The 20,849-nt window shown below is 40.4% G+C and overlaps 1 protein-coding gene across 4 annotated transcripts in view; it reads left to right on the top strand.

Annotated features, from left to right (window-relative positions):
- Nucleotides 1-20,849, top strand: part of DNAH2 (dynein axonemal heavy chain 2) — a 120,429-nt gene that overhangs the window by 15,464 nt on the left and 84,116 nt on the right. For all 4 annotated transcript variants that reach the window (XM_037807997.1, XM_037807999.1, XM_037807998.1 and 1 more), the window contains exons 9-14: nucleotides 251-408; nucleotides 889-976; nucleotides 1,305-1,510; nucleotides 1,843-1,972; nucleotides 2,198-2,380; nucleotides 3,916-4,130. In XM_037807997.1, coding sequence (XP_037663925.1) covers nucleotides 251-408; nucleotides 889-976; nucleotides 1,305-1,510; nucleotides 1,843-1,972; nucleotides 2,198-2,380; nucleotides 3,916-4,130 — 980 coding nt within the window. The remainder of the gene's footprint in view (nucleotides 1-250; nucleotides 409-888; nucleotides 977-1,304; nucleotides 1,511-1,842; nucleotides 1,973-2,197; nucleotides 2,381-3,915; nucleotides 4,131-20,849) is intronic.

Raw genomic sequence — 20,849 nt, 5'->3', positions numbered from 1 at the left:
GGGAGAGGTAGATTTCGGAAGGAACATCAGATCTTGAGGAGCAGGGCCTGGTGCATTTCAATGGGGAAAACAGGGCCAAAGAGTGGGAGAACGGGCGAATCTGAGAGCTTGCTGGGGATGCAGCTGCAGAGCTGGACAGAGGCCGAGGGAGGAGCCTCCCAGGACAAGGGGGCGAGGGCAGAGCCCAGAGTCAGAGAAAGGGCTGGGTGTAATCAGGATATGATTGAAGCTGCTGGGACCGCTTTTGCAGATGAGCAACGAGATCATTCGCTTGTGCTGCCATGCCATCTCCCTGGACCGGATCTTTGAGGGCTATGTGACTTCCAGCAAGGAAGACCTACAAGGCTGCATTTCCTGTTGCCACGCTTGGAAAGATCACTACCTCCGGGCCGTGCAGATGCATATCCAGTACGCTGTGTCTCCTGGAGCCCCTGTATGAACCCCTGCCATTCCTAGAGAGGGGCCCATCCAACTCCTTTCACGTGAACTCTTTCTATTTTTAAACTGTTGGACTATATGTTTGTCTAGATCTAGGAGTTTCTACATCCCTGGACACAGCTATTCTAACTCCTAACCCTAGTTTCTCTTTACTTGAATAACCTCTTCTCTCTGAGGCCAGGAATCCTTTTCTGGTCTTTTCCTGTATATTGGCCCTAAAGCCTACAGTTCCATTATGTATAAATCTTCTCCTAGACGTTCAATGCTATGTCTTCCCACTGGTTCTTCTCATCTTGAGTTTCTTCATTCCAGGTTCAGGAAAACTGCCTCTTGGGATCTCATTTTCCAAGGCCCTCCCTGAACTCAGGACACATGGTTCTAGCTCCGCACAGGCAGATTGATACCCAGTGTTCCTGCTTTTTGATTCAGTTGATCTCTCTCCTAACACAGGTTCTCCAGTCGGGGCTGGGTCCTAGACCAGACCAGCATATTTGCCCAGGTTGATGCCTTTGTTCAACGCTGCAAGGACCTCATTGAGGTGGGAAGATGCCAGGGAAAGAGAATCAAGGCCAAGAGCAGACCCTCCAGAATCCCCATCCAGGGAGCCTGGGGAGAGAGGCAGAGACTCTCATTTAGAGGCCAAAGAACTTGCCACTTTGGCTCTTCTGGCATAACCCCTACCCATATTCTTTTAGAGTTCTGTCTATCATCAGTGCCCTAATGTCTTACATTTCTTTCTATAGCCAGAATTCACCCCAGGAACCTCCTGCATCCCTAGTGTTTAGAAATGTAAAGCTAAACCAAAGAGCTCTGGACTTTCAAGTTCAGAAGGGAAAGCCGGAACCCTCACGCTGACTTCTTTTTAGGTATGTGACTGTCAGTACCACTTTGCCCGCTGGGAAGATGGCAAGCAAGGTTCCCTTCCTTGCTTCTCTGGAGCCCAGGCCCCACAGATCACACGGAATTTGCTGGAGATTGAGGACATCTTTCATAAAAATCTGCACATGCTGCGAGCTGTCCGCGGGGGCATCCTGGACGTCAAGAACACTTCGTGGCACGAGGATTACAACAAGTGAGGAGGCCCAGGCTGAAGCCAGGGTGGAGCAGGGGAGCGAGATCCTTGAAATGGGAAGGGGACCAGAGGTGAGAGTTGACCGAGGCCGGCGCAGGTACAGACAGAACCCGGGAGGAGGAGCGGCCGAAATAGTAGGATGGGGCTGGGTACCAGTTCTAGGTTCACTTTCAGGGTTCAAGTCCTGGTTCTACCACGTACTAGCAAAGAATTTTACCAGTCGGCACCTATAAAATGAGATTAATAAAAGAACTTCTCTCATAGTGTCGTTTTGAAAATGAAATGCATGAGTGCACATAATGCACTATCCACCTGCCTCTCTAACTGAACAGATTCCGGGCTGGAATCAAGGACCTGGAGGTGATGACTCAGAACTTGATCACCTCAGCCTTTGAGTTCGTTCGCGACGTGGAGCACGGCGTGGTGCTGTTGGATATCTTCCACAGGCTTGCATCCCGTGAGGTGCTGGCCTTTCCCTGGAACCCTTCCAGAAGACCATCCTACCTAATTCCGTGCTCTTTCCCAGGCCCCACACTGCCAATACCTCTTCATTTCCTCTGTTCCTCAGAGTTTGGGGCTCACTCAGGAGTGTGACTCCCCAAGTCAGGGTGTAGTCCTCTAAGATGAGTAGCTGGAGGGAACCAGCAACCTCGGGCATGTCTTCACCTTCGTCCTCTTCTGCCTCAGGCTATAAAGCGAACGTATGACAAGAAGGCAGTGGACCTCTACATGCTGTTCAATGGCGAACTGGCCCTGGTGAACCGAGAAGTCAGCAAGAAGTGGTCCTACCTGGAGCCCTACATGGCCCAGCACTCCGGACACGTGCGCTGGTTGCGGATCCTCCGGCGCCGCCTCGACAGAGTCATGAATGTAAGTGTCTGGCCTCTTCCAAAACTTCTCCTCAGTGAGACGTGAGGGTCTGCAGGCCGCTGTCTGCCTACTGGGAGGGACTGAGCCTGGAGAGTACCCCTACAGAGTTTTAATGATGAGTAACTGAATCGGAGCAGGGCAGTGGTGGATTCAGGTCCGTGAGGTGGGTCATGGCTTTGGATCTGCAGAGGTAGTGAGCGTGGCTGGTAGAACAGGGATCACTGTAGGAATTCCATGTCCAGGTGAAGAAGAGGAGCATCTGGGAAGTGGGGTCAGCAGGAGAGACCACAACCTCAGGATCCAGAGACCTGGACACGTGAAGCCCTTTTAGGCCAGGTCTTCTTGGCGGAAAGTAAAACAACAACAACAGCAGCAACAAAAAACACAGAAAAAGAAATATTTTTAAATTTGGGGGGAATGTAAGCTAAAGCTCTTGAGGTACTGGTCTGCTATCATCTTTTTGGTTCTGGGAGAGGATAAGGCAGCCTTGGAGATCACTGGAGGCTTCTTAAGATTGGACAAGGTGGGCTGGTACTAGTTTTCACCATTGTACCTCATATATCATTTACCTCCTGTTCCGGTTTGCTAATGCTGCCAGAATGCAAAACCCCAGAAATGGATTGGCTTTTATAAAGGGGGTTTATCTGTTTACAAAGTTACAGTCTTAAGGCCATAAAGTGTTGAAGGTAAGTCATCAACAGTCAGGTACATTCACTGGAGGATGGCCACTGGTGTCCGGAAAACCTCTGTTAGCTGGGAAGGCATGTGGCTGGCATCTGCTCCAAAGTTCTGGATTCAGAATGGCTTTCTCCCAGGACGTTCCACTGCAGGCTGCAGTTCCTCAAAAATGTCACTCTTAGTTGCTTTTGGGGTGTTTGTCCTTTCTTAGCTTCTCCGGAGCAACAGTCTGCTTTCAATGGCCATCTTCAAACTGTCTCTCATCTGCAGCTACTCTCTCAGCTTCTGTGCATTCTTCAAAGTGTCCCTCTTGGCTGCAGCAAGCTCGCTCCTTCTGTCTGAGCTTATACAGTGCTCCAGTAAACTAATCAAGGCCCACGCTGAATGGGTGGGGCCACACCTCCATGGAAATTATCCAGTGAAAGATCTCACCCATAGTTGAGTGATCACTTCTCCACGGAAACATCCAATCAGAAGTTTCCAACCCAATCGACACCAATATGTTTCCTGCCCACACCAGACTGCATCAAAGATAATGGCGTTTTGGGGGACATAATACATCCAAACCAGCACACCTCCTATAATTTACTTTCTTCTCATAACTTCTTTCTTGAACTGAACCTTTGTGCTTCTCTTTGTTCACTTTGATTCCCTTTCTCATGTTGTCTTCATCTCTTCCTGTCACCTTTCTCTTTGGCTCCACCTTCCCCATGATCATCAAAATGCATCAATCTCACGGCAAGCCTTGCCCACAAGGGCTGTGTGTGCGCCTGTGTGGGAGGAGGTCTCGGGGAGGTGGGGAGCTTGGAGGAATGTGGGAAACAGGCTCTACCCTTCTGTTGTTCTTTCCCGCTCAGTGCCTTTCTGGTGCTCATTTCCTGCCCCACATCGGCACTGGAGAGGAGAGCGTGCACACCTATCAGCAGATGATTCAGGCCATTGATGAGCTGGTCCGAAAAACCTTCCATGAGTGGACAGCAACTCTGGACAAGGACTGCATTCGGCGGCTGGATACCCCCCTGCTGCGAGTCAGCCAGGAGAAAGCGGGCATGCTGGATGTCAACTTTGACAAGTACAGGCCCCCACCTGACTCCTTTTCCTTCTACCTGTCAGGTCGTTGGTGCCATTCCTCTTCCCCAATTCTCCCAAGAGCTTAACTCCCATGGCTTGGTCCCCCTCTCTTTCTCTCTAACTCTTTCTTACGCTGTCATACCTTTGCTATCACATCTTAATTTTATCGTTAATCCTTTTTAAAAAAAAACCTGATTTTTAAAACACCCGCCAACGTACTAAACCAGTGATTTAGATGTTCCGCCACTAGATGGCCATAATGGCTCAGCTAAATCATCCAAACCCTGGGCCATGTGGGGGAGCAAGGGTAGGGAGCTTTCCTGAGATTTAATGGGGCTGTCAGATCATGCCCTTTTCTTCTACAGTTTATAATGATGACTTTTTCAAACGTTATTTAAAATGTAATTTATTATTAATTTCTTAAAAAAAATAAATAGTGAGTGCCTTTCATGTTAGGAACTCAGAAAGACACAGGGAATTTAGAAAATGACCCAGTTCCTGCCCTCAAGTTGGTTAGGCTATAAGTTAGGGGTCAGCGGTTCGAACCTGGAACAGTGATTTGATTCCACATAAGTTGCAGAAGAGAAACATAAAGAAGGAACTGTGTAAGACATCTGTCTGCAGCGGTTACCAACTTTCTGGTGACAGTTTTTCCCTAATCAGAAGGAAATAGCTTTCCTCTTGACTGGTTCTGGTTCCCTCTTGTCTTCAGCTCTGCCCTGTAATAAGAGTTGCTGCCTGTGCTTGCAGGTTGTGGCTGTTGGAATTGCTCCAGCTCCCCAACGTCCATGTTTGTGGGGGGAACGTAGAAGGAGCTTTGCCAGCGAAGGCCTGTGTGGAGAGGTGGGGTCCCAGAAGGTGCAGGGTGGGTCTGTCTTGGGCTGCTGAAAGCAGATGGCAGATAATGGTTGAGATAGAAGCAAAAGAAGCAAGATGGAGAAGTGGCGTGAGTGGCAGGTGAGAGGGCGATTCGTGAGGCATTAGTGAGAAAGAAAGGTTGGAAGCCACGTGGATCAGGAGGCATTTGAGGAGCAGAGAAGAAGGTGACTGTCAGAGGTTTGCCTGAGGCTTTGGCAGCATTCATGGTTTGAGAGGTATGGCTTGAAGGAGCCAAACAGGAAAACAAAAAATTGCCTCATAAAACATGATGAACATAGTATTTTGAAAGCAAATTTAGCAAAGTGGTATAACAGTTACGGTTTTTTTTAAAAATTAATTTTTAAAAAGGGGTAAAAAATACACATGGTACAAAATTAAAAAGTTACAGAAGGGTAGAGAATGAAAAGTAAGTCTTCCTTCTTTTTTCTGTCCCCCGGTGACCCAGTTTCTCTGTGAAGAAATAGTGTTGCCATCTTCTTGTGTAACATTCCAGAAATATTCCATGCAGCCATAAGCATATGTGTCTATATAAGTATTCTTTTTTACAGAAATAGTAGCATACTATACACACTGTTCTGTACACTAAAAGTGTTTTTGAAAATGATTTAATTTTTTCATTATAAAATTAATTATTGATCATTTTAGAAATGAAAGAAAATAGAAGGAAAACAATTCCCTGAAAGATAACCACTTTTAATGATTTGGTTTATATATATATATATATATATATATATATATATATATATATATACACACATAAATTGTGGTAACTTATATACAACATAAAATTTCCTATTTTGGGAGTGTTTATACAATGAGAATTTATTGTCTCATGGTTTTGGCATATTTGGGATATTTTTAAGTCATTCTCTTTTTCCCCCCCATTCCATATAGTTGCTTTTCTTTAATCTTTTTAATTTTTAAATTATAAGAGTAATATATGCTCAGAGTAAAAAGAAAAAAAAGATCGATGCAGAAGTATATAAAGTATATAAAGGAAGTTTATATAAAGGAAAATGTGAAAATTCAGCACATGGTCCCCATTCCCTAGAGGTAACCATGATTATTATGTAATAAAAAATATTTATTGTACCCATAAAAGAGGACCGCATTATAAACATTGTCTTGTTTTTTGATTTTTTTAAGGCTAACAATATGTGTGGAATATTTTCCACTCTTTGTGTAGAGGACTACTTAGTTATTTTTCATGACTTACAGTATCCCATAGTATGGCTATATCTTAATTTAATCAACAGGTCCACTATTGACTGATTTATAAGTTGTTCAATTTCCGTAATGTTCTGGGCTTCCTACACCTTGCTGCCTTCCCTCTACAGTGATGTGCTCACCTGAAGTTCAAGCACAGTGTCCACTTAGGATAAATGCAGGAGACAACTTTTCTGTCTTCTGCAATCATCTCTTGTTGAGGAACACATTAAAATTTTATCTGGGATACCTTTTGCATAATCTTTATAGCAAAGTGTAATGAGGAAACTTTGGGCCAAATATTCATGGCCTGAGTTCATCTGAGACCCAAATAAAAACTAGACACTTAGACACTCCTTTCACACAGAGGTGAGCCTGTCCTTGGGCAATTGTTTTCTAGAGATGTGTTGTGAGATACTTCACATTTTTGTGGCTTTAAGACGATACTTCCTCAATCCAGCAAATAATGGATGGGAAAGAACATGGTTATTGTGAAGGCTTTTGAAAAGCCTGGGCTTATTAAACCAGTAAAGAAATATCCCAGCCAGTTTCAGCTTTTTCCGAAATGTCTTAGTGCTCCAAGGAGGTGCAGATAACTTTATCAGGCTACCATTTGTGGTCAGTGTCTGGTTAAGATCTTTAAATGAGCATTCTTTTCCAAAATCCTGGTCGCCCCAAGAATTACTGACTCCCTCTTAGTTCTGGGAGCCTTCCAGACCCTAATAGCACCTATTTTACCCCACGAAGAGTTTTGGGATCCTTATCCCACCTTATATCCCAAATATTTGAACTCTGAAGTCCAAATTGGCTTTTACCAAGTTTTATGGCCAGATCTGCTTCACAGATTTCACTTAACACAAACATATTCCAGATGTTGTCTATACCCTGGCTGAAAAGAGCTGTGTTATCAATACATGTATAGCAAATTCCTCTGTGTGGTGGAATTTCCCCAGAGCAGAATAAGGAATGCTAATGTCTCTGTTTTTTCTTTCTAGAGCTACCCCCTTCTCTTTTCCCCAATCATGTAATGATTACTCCACTGGTTCAGTTCACCCTGGGGGCTGTCAGCACCAAACTTAGCTAGCTCATTCTCCTGCTGCTCTTGCTTGACCACTTGTTTGGAGATATATTACAAAATCTTTTACCAAAAAAAAAAAAAAAATTCCCCAGACAGATTTTTTTGTTTTTCAGAAATCATGGTTGTCAATAAAATGAAATTTGCATTCCAAAATTTTTTTGACAAATTCCTGGCAAAGACTGAACATCATGGAGAAAATCAGTTCTGCTTAACAACAGGAAGATATTGTCTGAATCCATCCCGTTGAGACTGACAAGTTAAAATGTGATAATTTGCCTTAAAATTACTTAGAGAATCTTGTCAAGATGAGAAAATGAAGGGCTGTTTTGGGACAAATGCGAGGCCTCCAGTTTGAAGAACATATGAGAATATGCTTAGACTACTAGAAACGTCCTGTATTCACGTGCCTCCATCCTTCCAGTATAGCGATAACATAATTTTTAGTTAAATCAATATTCAATGTTTATCTTGTTATGACTCTGCTAGTATTGTTTACTGCTGAGACAAGTAATTTTCTGTGGTTACGGTTCCTTGCTTGTATGGTGATTTTTGTTCTTTTTGTAATTAATAATTGCCTCACTGTTTTCCTTAGCTCATGATTCACTATCATTAATTTTTCCAAAGCAACCAATAAAACCCCTCTGGATAATACTTTTTCTCGTTATCTGACATAAGAGGCATGTTATCAGTTACACGTTTTTCTTAGAGATAATCCTCCTGAGGTCACTGTCTTCCTGCTCCATCTGACTTGTTGGTTTCTAGGCCTTCTGTGCTGACATCCTGGGATTTCTCTGAGCCACTTCTCTTGTTCCATTCTCTATTTTCTTTGTCTTCCTCTTTCTTGGTTTATGCCCTTGTTTTGATGGAGTGCATCCTTTAGTAGCTCCCTGAAAAATGGTGCATGGGAGTTAAGTGTTTTTCTTTCTATCAAGATTGACAACATCTGTTTTCTGCACTCCACATTTTGGATATTTGGCTGGATTTGGATTTCTAGGTTGAAAATAATTTTCCCTTTTCTGGCTCTCTCTTTTACTTCTGAGGCTTTTCTTAAATGTCTGGTAATCCATGTTCATTCTTTTTTTGAGAGAAGCCTATTCACTTCTAGGAATTTTGACACAGTTTCAAAAACAGCACTATTTTAGTGGAGATCAAGATTTGAAAAAACAGCATCTCTTCTTCCACTGTCTCTTAAAGTACGTGTCACAAATAAATGAGCACTTGAAAATAATTTCCTTCCTTAGAAGATTCCTGTCTAATAAATAAGGTGAAAATATAATCCTTTTCAAAACTTAAAAAGTGATCTTTTTTTTCTATATTGTTGTTTCAGTGCTTGCCTCTAGAACAGACAAAAAATATTCTGGAAATTTCACCTTGTTGTCTTTCCAAATTACATTTTAGTAATATTCAGGATGCAAAGTTTCATGTTTCCAGGTTGTGGAGCTTTTTATTCTTTGTGATTAAAAAGGGAGAGATAAAAGAAACTGTACAGATTTTAAAAATTGTTCAAGTGATTTTGATTCAAGACAATTTTATTTTTAAAATATTCCATATTTTCTTCTGGAATTTTAATGATTTTGTTCTTTGCATTTAGATTATGGATCCATTTTAAATTCATTTTGGTGTAGAGAGAGAGGTGCAGCTTGTGTCTTTTTTCCAGATGGGCTAGCTTAGTTAACCTCATTTGTTTAACTGCTAACTTTATAATATAACAAATTCCCAAGTATATTTCTGTCTATTTCAGGCCTTGCTATTCTGTTCTCATGTATCTGTCTGTTCATGTGCAGAAATCAAACTTTTTAAATTACTGTCCTCATTACTCTCCTTTTTTTCCCAGAGTCTTCCTGGCTATCCTTAACATTTATTTCCTATAAGAACTTCAGAATCAATTTGTTTAGTTCCAAAAATAGTCATGATTCTATTTTTATAACAGGGTTTGGGTTTAATTTATAGGTTAATTTAAGAAGAATGAACATCTTTATGATTGAGAGTCTATCCAAAAAATGGCATTTTTTCTTTCACATTAAGTCCTGTTTTATGTCTATAAGTCATTTTCCATATGTATATATAATATAACATTTCTTGTTAATTTTTGGTATTTTATTTTTATTGCTTTAATTATCATTGGTCTCTTTTCCCCTACCATAATGTCTAACTGGTTACAATGTTTATATTGGAAAGCTTTGATTTTTTTTTTTTGTAAGTTAATTTTTTACACAGCCACTTTTACAAATAATCTTATTGTTTAAAGTACTTTTTTCCCCTTTAAAAAACATTTTTATTATGAAACATATCATATGCACAGGAAAGAGCCTAAAACCTGTATGTTCATTTAACTAATAGTCATAAAATATACACTCTTACAGCTACCACCCAGCTCAAAGGATAGAACATTGTCAACAGTCAAGAATCCCCCTCTTATAATTACTTTTCAGTTGAAGTAGTTATCAACATTTAAAATTCGAGAGATTTTAAATAAAAATATACTTCCTGGATTCTCTGGAAAAATCAGAAAATGTGGTAACCCTGGGCTCACATTCCTGCATGGCGACAATTGTCAGGAGCTCCGGCGCAGCCTCTGTCTGCAATGGACCACACACCCTTTAGCTCAACTTCAGGCCGAGTGTCAGTTGCCATTTGTCATCAAACCTGAACTTCGGTTGCCTTGGAGATACCTAAATTTATGAACTTGATTTTGAATATAAAAACCAAAGTTGTTGGGAATTGGTTGGATGTTGGAAAGGGAGGCTGAGGGAGGACACACAGTTCTGGTTTAGGCAATGGGGTGGTGCGGTTCCCTGAGAGAGGAGCTCCATTGTTTGCAGAGACGATGAATTTGTTTTTGGGCACATTGAGTTTACGGTGCCTGTGGGACAACCAGGGAGAGATATCCAGTGGACAGTTGGACCTACTGTCTAGAGCTCAGGCTAGCGATGCAAATTAGGGAGCCATCAGCTCATAGAAGATGACTGAAGCCACGGAAGGATGCACTCAGCCAGGGAGAACGGTGTTAAGTGAGCAGAACCTTGAGGGATCTGCGGAGGAAGCAACTTCTTTCCTGTGCCTCCAACGTCTAGCTGCAGGAGCTTTCCAAGGGACAGTGGAGAGAGGAGGATACTTCTACTGAAGGGAAGGGCAGAGAAGAGGAGAACTGTAATCCGGAAGCCAGGGAAAAGTGTGTGTCCTAAGAGGGAAGGGAGAACAGACCGTGTTGTTAAAATCTACTGAGGGATCAAGGAGCCTAAGACCTAAGGGACAGCCACTGGGCTGAGCCACAAGAAACCACTGGTGAGCTTGATGGGAGAGGTTTAGCAGTCGGGGTGGGGGTGAAAGCTGGCTTCCAGGGAACTGAGGAGTGAAAGGGAGGAAAGGAAGTGAAGGGAATTTGCAATAATATTCTTTAAAGATAGGCTGTGAAGAGCATGGTACCTGTAAGAAGTTGCGGTAGGGCCGTTTTAATTTTTTTTTTTAAGATTGTAGAGACTTGAGCACACTTAAGGGTTGGTGAGAAGAAATTCACAAATTGAAGCCATAGGACAGCAGGAGAAGACGGCACCTGAGACAGCAGGAGGAGACTATGTTAGAACAGAGAGCCCAGGAAGAGCGTTTAGCCATGGGTGGGAAGTCAGACTCCATCCTAAGTGGAAGGAAGCACAGGTGTGGAGACAGGTAAGTTATGAGTTTTGTAGCAGGAAGTAGATGGAGTTCTTGTTTGATGGCTTTTTTTTTTTACTGTGAACTTTAACATATATATTTAACAGTGATAACTTTCAAAGTATGATCCCACAAGTAGTTAGAGAGCAAATTTCAAAGAATGTCATGGGTCACAGTTCACAGCCATTTCCAGTATGGTAAAATATAACATACATCCAGAAAGGTGTCATCTTTTGATGTGCAGCTCAACAAGCTGTCATATAGGTAATTTCAAAAATTGTTATGGGGTTACAGTTCCACAGTTTCAGTTCTTTCCTTATTATGCAATATAGAGTATATACAGAAAGGTGAAGACTTTCAGAGCACAAATCAACAAGCAGCTGTAGAGCAAATCCCGAAGGATGTTATAGGCTACATTCCACCATGTCATTTACCTCCTTCCAGCCATTCCAACACCCCAGCATCCAAAAATATATATATAATTATATAAAGTTTCATTATTCATAGACCTTGGTTAATCTTATCTTGTTTGTTGCTACCCCTTCCTCTCAATCTCTTTCTCCATCTTCAGGGGTGTCTAGGCAGTGAGCACCCTAACTCGTTCATATTGAAAGGGGGAGTTGACAGTATGGGGAAGGGGCTGCATCTGATAGTTGATCTCAAAGAGGTTGTTGCCTCTGGGTTTTAGGGCTTGTCTGGAATAGGAACACTGGTGGATTTAAGTTTCTGAAAGATAAAACTTAGTGAACCTTTTATAGAATCTCAGGTAGGAACCTAGGTATTTGGGGACTACTTTTGGTAAGGACATGACATACTGTGGCCATTTGGGAATTCTAGCTGGAGCTTGCATAAGAGAAACCTCCAGGATAGCCTCTCAACTCTATTTGGGATCTCTCAGCCATTGTGACCTCAGCTTGTACCTCTCTTTTTTTCCCCCTTTTGGTCAAGTGGGTATTTTCAATCCCTCGCTGCCAGGGCTAGGCTCATTCCTGGGAATCATGCCCCACGTCGCCAGGGAGATTCATTCCTGTGGGAGTCTTGTCCCTCATGTGAGGGGAGGTTAATGAATTTATATGCGGAGTTGGGCTTAGAGAGAGAAAGGCCATATCTGAGCAACAAAAGAGGTTCCCTGGAGGTGCCTTTCAGGCATAATTATAGGAGGGCTCAGCCTCCTATTTACAACCCTAAATTTCACAAGAGCAAATCTCAAGTTGAGGGCCTGATTTATTAAGTAGTGGGTTCCTAACTTTATTTAATATATATTCTATCCCAAGATAAATGGTCAGTTTCTTACATTATCTTCACTTAGTTGTACAATCATCATCGCTCTCAACTTTAAACAATTATTATAACATAATGCATCCCAGAGCTCTTATCAGCTGCTAATTATTCATCCCTAGTATTAGTGTGGAGTTGGTAAGATATTACTATTAAATATAGTCATTAATACATAATGGGTAGTTTTTCCATACCACTCTGTTGTTAGCTCTCTGCACCAGTGTTATACCTTACACGTATACCATGCTAACACTTATTTAGGTTTGTGGTGCTACTCTGTGGGTTACATACCTTTAAACAACCATCCATGAATATGTTCACCTTCAATGCATCACTGATACTTAAAAACCCATTAATGAATCATAGTCACACCTGACCATTGCCATACCATTAAGATAAAAAAAAAAACACAACACATTTCAAATAAAACAAAACAAAGAAATAAGAAAAACAACCTAAAATAACTACATTGCTTCCAACATGTTCCTACCATACCCCAATAAAATTAACAAACCATAGTCATTCCTGAGCATTCCCATATCATTAAGGTTACTTCCCATATCTTATCTGTTCTTGTTAGATTATTGTTCCCCTTCACTAGTTGCTGTCTATCTCTAGGTCTCCTACATTCTACAATATAAAACATTTATTTCACATTTTTCATAGAGTTCACATTAGTGGTAACATACAGTCTCTCTCTTTTTGTTGTCTGGCTTATTTTACTCGGCATTGTGTCTTCAAGGTTCATCCATGTTGTCACATGTTTCACGACCTCATTCCTTCTTACTGCCATGTAGTATTCCATTGTGTGTATATACCACATTTTGTTTATCCACTCTTCTGTTGAAGGACATTTGGCTTGTTCCTATCTCTTGGCAATTGTGAATAATGCTCCTATGGACATCGGTATGCAAATATCTGTTCATGTCACTGCTTTCAGATCTTCTGCGTATGTTACCAAGAAGTGAAATTGCTGGATTGTAGGGTAACTCGATATCTAGTTTTCTAAGGACATGCCAGACTGTCTTTCAGAGTGGCTGTACCATTATACAGTCCCACCAGCAATGAAAAAGAGTTCCAATTTCTCCACATCCTCTCCAGCATTTGTCATTCCCTGTTTGTTTAATGGCAGCCATTCTAATTGGTGTGAGATGATATCTCATTGTAGTCTTAATTTGCATCTCCCTAATAGCTAGTGAAGATGAACATTTTTTCATATGCTTTTTAGCCATTTTTACTTCTTCAGAGAAATATCTTTTCATATCTTTTGCCCAGTTTGTAATTGGGTTGTTTGTACTATGGTCACTGAGTTGTAGGATTGCTTTATATATGCAAGATATTAGTATTTTATCAGATACATGGTTTCCAAATATTTTTTCCCATCAAGTTGGCTGCCTCTTCACCTTTTTGAGAAATTCCTTTGAGGTACAGAAGCTTTTAAGTTTGAGGAATTCCCATTTATCTATTTTTTTTTCTTTCATTTCTTGTGCTTTGGGTGTACAGTCTAAGAAGCGACCTCCAAATACAAGGTCTTGAAGATGTTTCCCCACATTATCTTTTAGGGGTTTTATGGTGCTGTCTCTTATGTTGAGGTCTTTGATCCACTTTGAGTTAATTTTTGTGTAGGGTGTGAGAATAGGGGTCCTCTTTCATTCTTTTGGATATGGATATCCAGTTCCCCCAGCCCCATTTGTTGAAGTGATTGTTATGTCCCAGTTCAGTGGATATGGGGGCCTTATCAAAGATCAGTTGACCATAGATCTGGGGGTCTATTTCTGAATTCTCAATTCAATTCCATTGATCAATATGTCTATCTTTATGCCAGTACCATGCTGTTTCTTTTTGTTTTTTTAATATTCATTTTATTGAGATATATTCACACACAGTCATACAAAACAAGTCGCACATACAATTGTTCACAGTACCATTACATAGTTGTACATTCATCACCAAAATCAATCACTGACACCTTCATTACCACACACACAAGAATAACAAGAATAATGATTAAAGTGAAAAAGAGCAATTAAAGTAAAAAAGAACACTGGGTGCCTTTGTCTGTCTGTTTGTTTGTTGTTTCCTTCCCCCATTTTTCTACTCATCCATCCATAAACTAGACAAAGGGGAGTGTGGTCCTTATGGCTTTTGCAATCCCATTGTCACCCCTCATAAGCTACATTTTAATACAATCGTCTTCAAGATTCATGGGTTCTGGGTTGTAGTTTGATGGTTTCAGGTATCCACCACCAGCTACCCCAATTCATTAGAACCTAAAAAGGGTTGTCTAAAGTGTGCGTAAGAGTGCCCACTAGAGTGACCTCTCGGCTCCTTTTGGAATCTCTCTGCCACTGAAGCTTATTTCATTTCCTTTCATTTCCCCCTTTTGGTCAAAAAGATGTTCTCCATCCCATGATGCTGGGTCTACATTCCTCCCCGGGAGTCATATTCCACGTTGCCAGGGAGATTCACTCCCCTGGGTGTCTGCTCCCACATAGGGGGGAGGGCAGTGATTTTACCTTTCAAGTTGGCTTAGCTAGAGAGAGAGGGCCACATCTGAGCAACAGAGAGGCATTCGGGAGGAGGCTCTTAGGCACAATTATAGGGAGGCCTAGCCTCTCCTTTGCAGCAAGTCTTCCCAAGGGCAAATCCTGTGGTAGAGAGTTCAACCCATCAAACCACCAGTCCCCTATGTCTGTGAGCACATCAGCAACCATCGAGGTGGGGCAGGCCAATACCCCTGCATTCTCCACCAGCTCCTCAAGGGGGCTCTGCATAATTTTTTCCTTGTTTTTTTTTTTTAAACTTCTTTTTTTTAAATCAACTGTATAAAAAATAAAAAAAAAAAATTAAAAAAAAAACATACAGTAAAAGAACATTTCAAAGAGACCGTAACAAGGGAGTAAGAAAAAGACAACTAACCTAAGATAACTACTTTACTTTCAACATGTTCCTACTCTACCCCAAGAAAATAACCTGATATAGCAACATTTCTGTGAACTTGTTCCTACTACACCCATCAGAAATTAACAGACCATAGTCATTCCTGGGCATTCCCAGAATGTTAAATTTACCCACGATAGCTTATCTGTTCTTATTGGATTATTGTTCCCCCTTCCTTAATTGCTTTCTATTGCTAGTTCCCTGACATTCTACATTATAAACCATTTGTTATACGTTTTTCAAAGTTCACATTAGTGGTAGCATATAATATTTCTCTTTTTGTGCCTGGCTTATTTCGCTCAGCGTTATGTCTTCAAGGTTAATCCATGTTGTCATATGTTTCACAACATCGTTCCTTCTTACTGCCGCGTAGTATTCCATCATGTGTATATACCACATTTTATTTATCCACTCATCTGTTGAAGGACATTTGGGTTGTTTCCATCTCTTGGCAATTGTGAATAATGCTGCTATGAACATTGGCGTGCAGATATCTGTTCGTGTCACTGCTTTCCGATCTTCCGGGTATATACCGAGAAGTGCAATTGCTGGATCGAATGGTAACTCTATATCTAGTTTTCTAAGGAACTGCCAGACTGACTTCCAGAGTGGCTGAACCATTATACAGTCCCACCAACAATGAATAAGAGTTCCAATTTCTCCGCATCCCCTCCAGCATTTGTAGTTTCCTGTTTGTTTAATGGCAGCCATTCTAATTGGTGTGAGATGGTATCTCATTGTGGTCTTAATTTGCATCTCTCTAATAGCTAGTGAAGCTGAACATTTTTTCATCTGTTTCTTGGCCATTTGTATTTCCTTTTCAGAACTGTCTTTTCATGTCTTTTGCCCATTTTATAATTGGCCTGTCTGTACTATCGTCATTGAGTTGTAGGATTTCTCTATATATGCAAGGTATCAGTATTTTGTCAGATACATGGTTTCCAAAATTTTTTTCCCATTGAGTTGGCTGCCTCTTAACCTTTTTGAGAAATTCCTTTGAGGTACAGAAACTTCTAAGCTTGAGGAGTTCCCGTTTATCTATTTTTTCTTTTGTTGCTTGTGCTTTGGGTGTAAAGTGTAGGAAGTGGCCGCCTAATACAAGGTCTTGAAGATGTTTCCCTACATTATCTTCTAGGAGTTTTATGGTACTTTATTTTATATTGAGATCTCTGATCCATTTTGAGTTAATTTTTGTGTAGGGTGTGAGGTAGGGGTCCTCTTCCATTCTTTTGGATATGGATATCCAACTCTCCCAGCCCCATTTGTTGAAAAGACCATTATGACCCATTATTTGGGGGCCTTATCAAAGATCAGTCGGCCATAGATCTGGGGGTGTATCTCCAAATTCTCAATTCAATTCCCTTGATCAATATGTCTGTCTTTGTGCCAGTACCATGCTGTTTTGACAACTGTGGCTTTATAATAAGTTTCAAAGTCAGGGAGTGTAAGTCCTCCCACTTCGTTTTTCTTTTTTAGAGTGTCTTTAGCAATTTGAGGCATCTTCCTTTTCCAAATAAATTTGATTACTAGCTTTTCCAAGTCTGCAAAGTAGGTTGTTGGAATTTTGATTGGGATTGCATTGAATCTGTAGATGAGTTTGGGTAGAATTGACATCTTAATGACATTTAGCCTTCCTATCCATGAACATGGAATATTTTTCCATCTTTTAAGGTCCCCTTCTATTTCTTTTTAGAGTTATGTAGTTTTCTTTGTATAGGTCTTTTACGTCTTTGGTTAAGTTTATTCCTAGGTACCCGATTTTTTTAGTTGCTATTGAAAATGGTATCTTTTTCTTGAGTGTCTCTTCAGTTTGTTCATTTCTAGCATATAGAAACATTACTGACTTATGTGCATTAATCTTGTATCTCGCTACTTTGCTAAATTTGTTTATTAGCTCTAGTAGCTGTATCGTCAATTTCTCAGGGTTTTCCAGATATAAGATCATATCATCTGCAAACAATGACAGTTTTACTTCTTCCTTTCCAATTTGGAAGCCCTTTATTTCTTTGTCTTGCCAGATTGCCCTGGCTAGCACTTCCAGCACAATGTTGAATAACAGTCATGATAGGGGGCATCCTTGTCTTGTTCCTGATCTTAGAGGGAAGGCTTTCAGTCTCTCACCATTGAGTACTATGCTGGCTGTGGGTTTTTCATATATGCTCTTTATCATATTGAGGAAGTTTCCTTCAATTCCTACCTTTTGAAGTGTTTTTATCAAAAAGGGATGTTGGATTTTGTCAAATGCTTTTTCAGCATCTATTGAGATGATCATTTGATTTTTCCCTTTTGATTTATTAATGTGTTGTAATAATTGATTGATTTTCTTATGTTGAACCATCCTTGCATGCCTGGAATGAACCCCAATTGGTCATGGTGTATGATTTTTTTAATGTGTCTTTGGATTTGATTTGCAAGTATTTTGTTGAGGATTTTTGCATCTATATTCATTAGGGAGATTGGCTGGTAGTTTTTCTTTTTTGTAGCATCTTTGCCTGGTTTTGGTATTAGATTGATGTTAGCTTCATAAAATGAGTTAGGTAGTGTTCCATTTTCTTCAATGTTTTGAAAGAGTTTGAGTAAGATTGATGTCAGTTCTTTCTGGAAAGTTTGGTAGAATTCCCCTGTGAAGCCATCTGGCCCTGGGCATTTATTTGTGGGAAGCTTTTTGATGACTGATTGGATCTCTTTGCTTGTGATGGGTTGGTTGAGGTCTTCTATTTCTTCTCTGGTCAGTCTAGGTTGCTCACATGTTTCCAGGAAATTGTCCATTTCCTCTACATTATCCAGTTTGTTGCCATACAGTTGTTCATAGTATCCTCTTATAATTTTTTTAATTTTGTCGGGATCTGCAGTAATGTCACCTTTCTCATTCATTATTTTGTTTATATGGGTCTTCTCTCTTTTTGATTTTGTCAGTCTAGCTAGGGGCTTGTCAATCTTGTTGATCTTCTCAAAGAACCAACTTTTGTTGTTATTTATCCTCTCTTGTTTTTTTGTTCTTTGTTCTCTCTGTCATTTATTTCTGCTTTAATCCTTGTTATTTCTTTTCTTCTACTTGGTTTAGGATTGGTTTGCTGTTCATTTTCTAGCTTCTTCAGTTGATCCATTAGTTGTTTGATTTTGGCTCTTTCTTCCTTTTTAATATATGCATTTAGTGCTATAAATTTCCCCCTCAGTACCGCTTTTGCTGCATCCCATAGGTTTTGGTATGTTGTGTTCTCATTTTCATTCATCTCTCTATATTTAGCAATTTCTCTTGCTATTTCTTCTTTAACCCACTGATTGTTTAGGAGCATATTGTTTAACCTCCAGTTATTTGTGAATTTTCTAAGTCTATGATGGTTATTGACTTCTAATTGTATTCCATTGTTGTCAGAGAATGTGCTTTGAATAATTTCAATCTTTTTAAATTTATTGAGCCTTGTTTTATGTCCCAGCATATGATCTATTCTGGAGAAAGTTCCATGAGCACTAGAGAAGAAGGTGTATCCTGGTGTTTTGGGATGTAATGTTCTATATATGTCTGTTAAATCCAATTCATTTATCAGATTGTTTAGGTTTTCAATTTCCTTATTGGTCTTCTGTCTGGTTGAACTATCTATAGGAAAGAGTGATGTGTTGAAGTCTCCCACAATTATTGTGGAAATGTCAGTTGCTCCCTTTAGTTTTGCCAGTGTTTCTCTCATGTATTTTGTGGCACCTTGATTGGGTGCATAAACATTTATGATTGTTATTTCTTCTTGTTGAATTGCCACTTTTATTTAATATGTAGTGGCCTTCTTTGTCTCTCATAACATCCTTGCATTTAAAGTCTATTTTATCTGAGGTTAATATTGCTACTCCTGCTTTCTTTTGGCTGTAGCTTGCATGAAATATTTTTTTCCATCCTTTCACTTTCAATTTCTTTGTGTCCCTGTGTCTAAGATGAGTCTCTTGTATGCAACATATTGATGGTTCATTTTTTTGATCCATTCTGCAAATCTGTATCTTTTAATTGGGGAGTTTAATCCATTTACATTCAACGTTATAACCGTAAAGGCATTTCTTGAATCAGCCATCTTATCCTTTGGTTTATGTTTGTCATATATATATTTTTCTCTCTCTTTATTAATATCCCTTAATGTACCCATACTGAATCTCTTTAGTACTGAAACTTTCTCCATGTCTCTCTCTCCTTTCTTTGTTTCTCTGTCTGTAGGGCTCCCTTTAGTATCTCCAGTAGGGCAGGTCTCTTGTTAGCAAATTCTCTCAGCATTTGTTTGTCTGTGAAAAAATTTAAGCTCTCCCTCAAATTTGAAGGAGAGCTTTGCTGGATAAAGTATTCTTGGTTGGAAATTTTTCTCTCTCAGAATTTTAAATATATCATGCCACTGCCTTCTCGCCTCCTTGGTAGCTGCTGAGTAGTCACTACTTAGTCTTATGCTGTTTCCTTTGTATGTGGTGAATTGCTTTTCTCTTGCTGTTCTCAGAACTTGCTCCTTCTCTTCTGTATTTGACAGTGTGATGAGAATATGTCTCGGAGTGGGTTTTTGGATTTATTCTATTTGGAGTTCGCTGGGCATTTATGATTTGTGTATTTATGGTTTAGAAGATTTGGGAAGTTTTCCCTAACAATTTCTTTGAATACTTTTCCTAGACCTTTACCCTTCTCTTCCCCATCTGGAACACCAATGAGTCTTATATTTGGACGTTTTATATTATCTATCATATCCCTGAGGTTCATTTCGATTTTCTCGATTTTTTTCCATTCTGTCTTTTGTTCTTTCCTTTTCCATTCTGTCATCTTCCAAGTCACTGATTCATTGTTCAGCTTCCTCTAGTCTTGTACTATGAGTATCCAGAATCTTTTTAATTTGGTCAACAGTTTCTTTAATTGTCATAAGATTGTCTATTTTTTTATTTACTCTTGCAATGTCTTCTTTATGCTCTTCTAGGGTCTTCTTGATATCCTTTATATCCTGTGCCATGGTCTCGTTGTTCATCTTTAGTTCTTTGATTAATTGCTCCAGGTACTGTCTCCTCTGATCTTTTGATTTGGGTGCTTGGGCTTGGGTTATCCGTATCGTCTGTTTTTTTCATATGCTTTAAATTTTTCTGTTGTTTTTGGCCTCTTTGTATTTGCTTTACTTGATAGGGTTCTTTTAGGATTTGTAGACCGATGGAAATCCTTATCTCTAATTTGTCAGATCTATAGCTTTGTGGAGTACACTTTCTCTAACTAACCAGCAGGTGGCGTCCATGAGCCACCTGTTCCCCTCAAGCCAGTTCTCCCCTGCTTTGTCTTTGTGGTGAGTGGGGGAGTGAGTCTTGTGGGGTCCAATTGGTGTACCAAGCTTGTGTGTGTAGTTAGTGTTGCCCACCCTGTATATGGGGGGGCGGCTCTAACAATCAAATCTCCCTGGTGTTCCTGGAGTTTTAAAGCTGCTGTAATAGTCTAAACCTTCAATTCAGTCCTGCCACAGTTTGTCTCTGCCTCTGACGCACAAGTCCTTGGTATTGGCGTATGGCCCCTGAGACTTGCGGGTGGGTCCCTCTTCCAGGCTGTGCACCCCCTGTCCTCTGTTGAGGGATGACTGTGCTATGTCACAGGTGAGTGCTGTCCCCTCCAGGGTGGTTCTGGGCTGCAGGGCTGTGTAGGGAGGCTCCCAGACTGCTGAAAGTATGGCTGAATGGGGCTTTGTTAATTCA

Source organism: Choloepus didactylus, chromosome 18 (assembly GCF_015220235.1).
Source record: "Choloepus didactylus isolate mChoDid1 chromosome 18, mChoDid1.pri, whole genome shotgun sequence".
Taxonomy (NCBI): Eukaryota; Metazoa; Chordata; class Mammalia; order Pilosa; family Megalonychidae; genus Choloepus; species Choloepus didactylus.
Note: the sequence above shows the minus strand (reverse complement) of the source record. Positions and strands in the feature narration are given on the sequence as shown.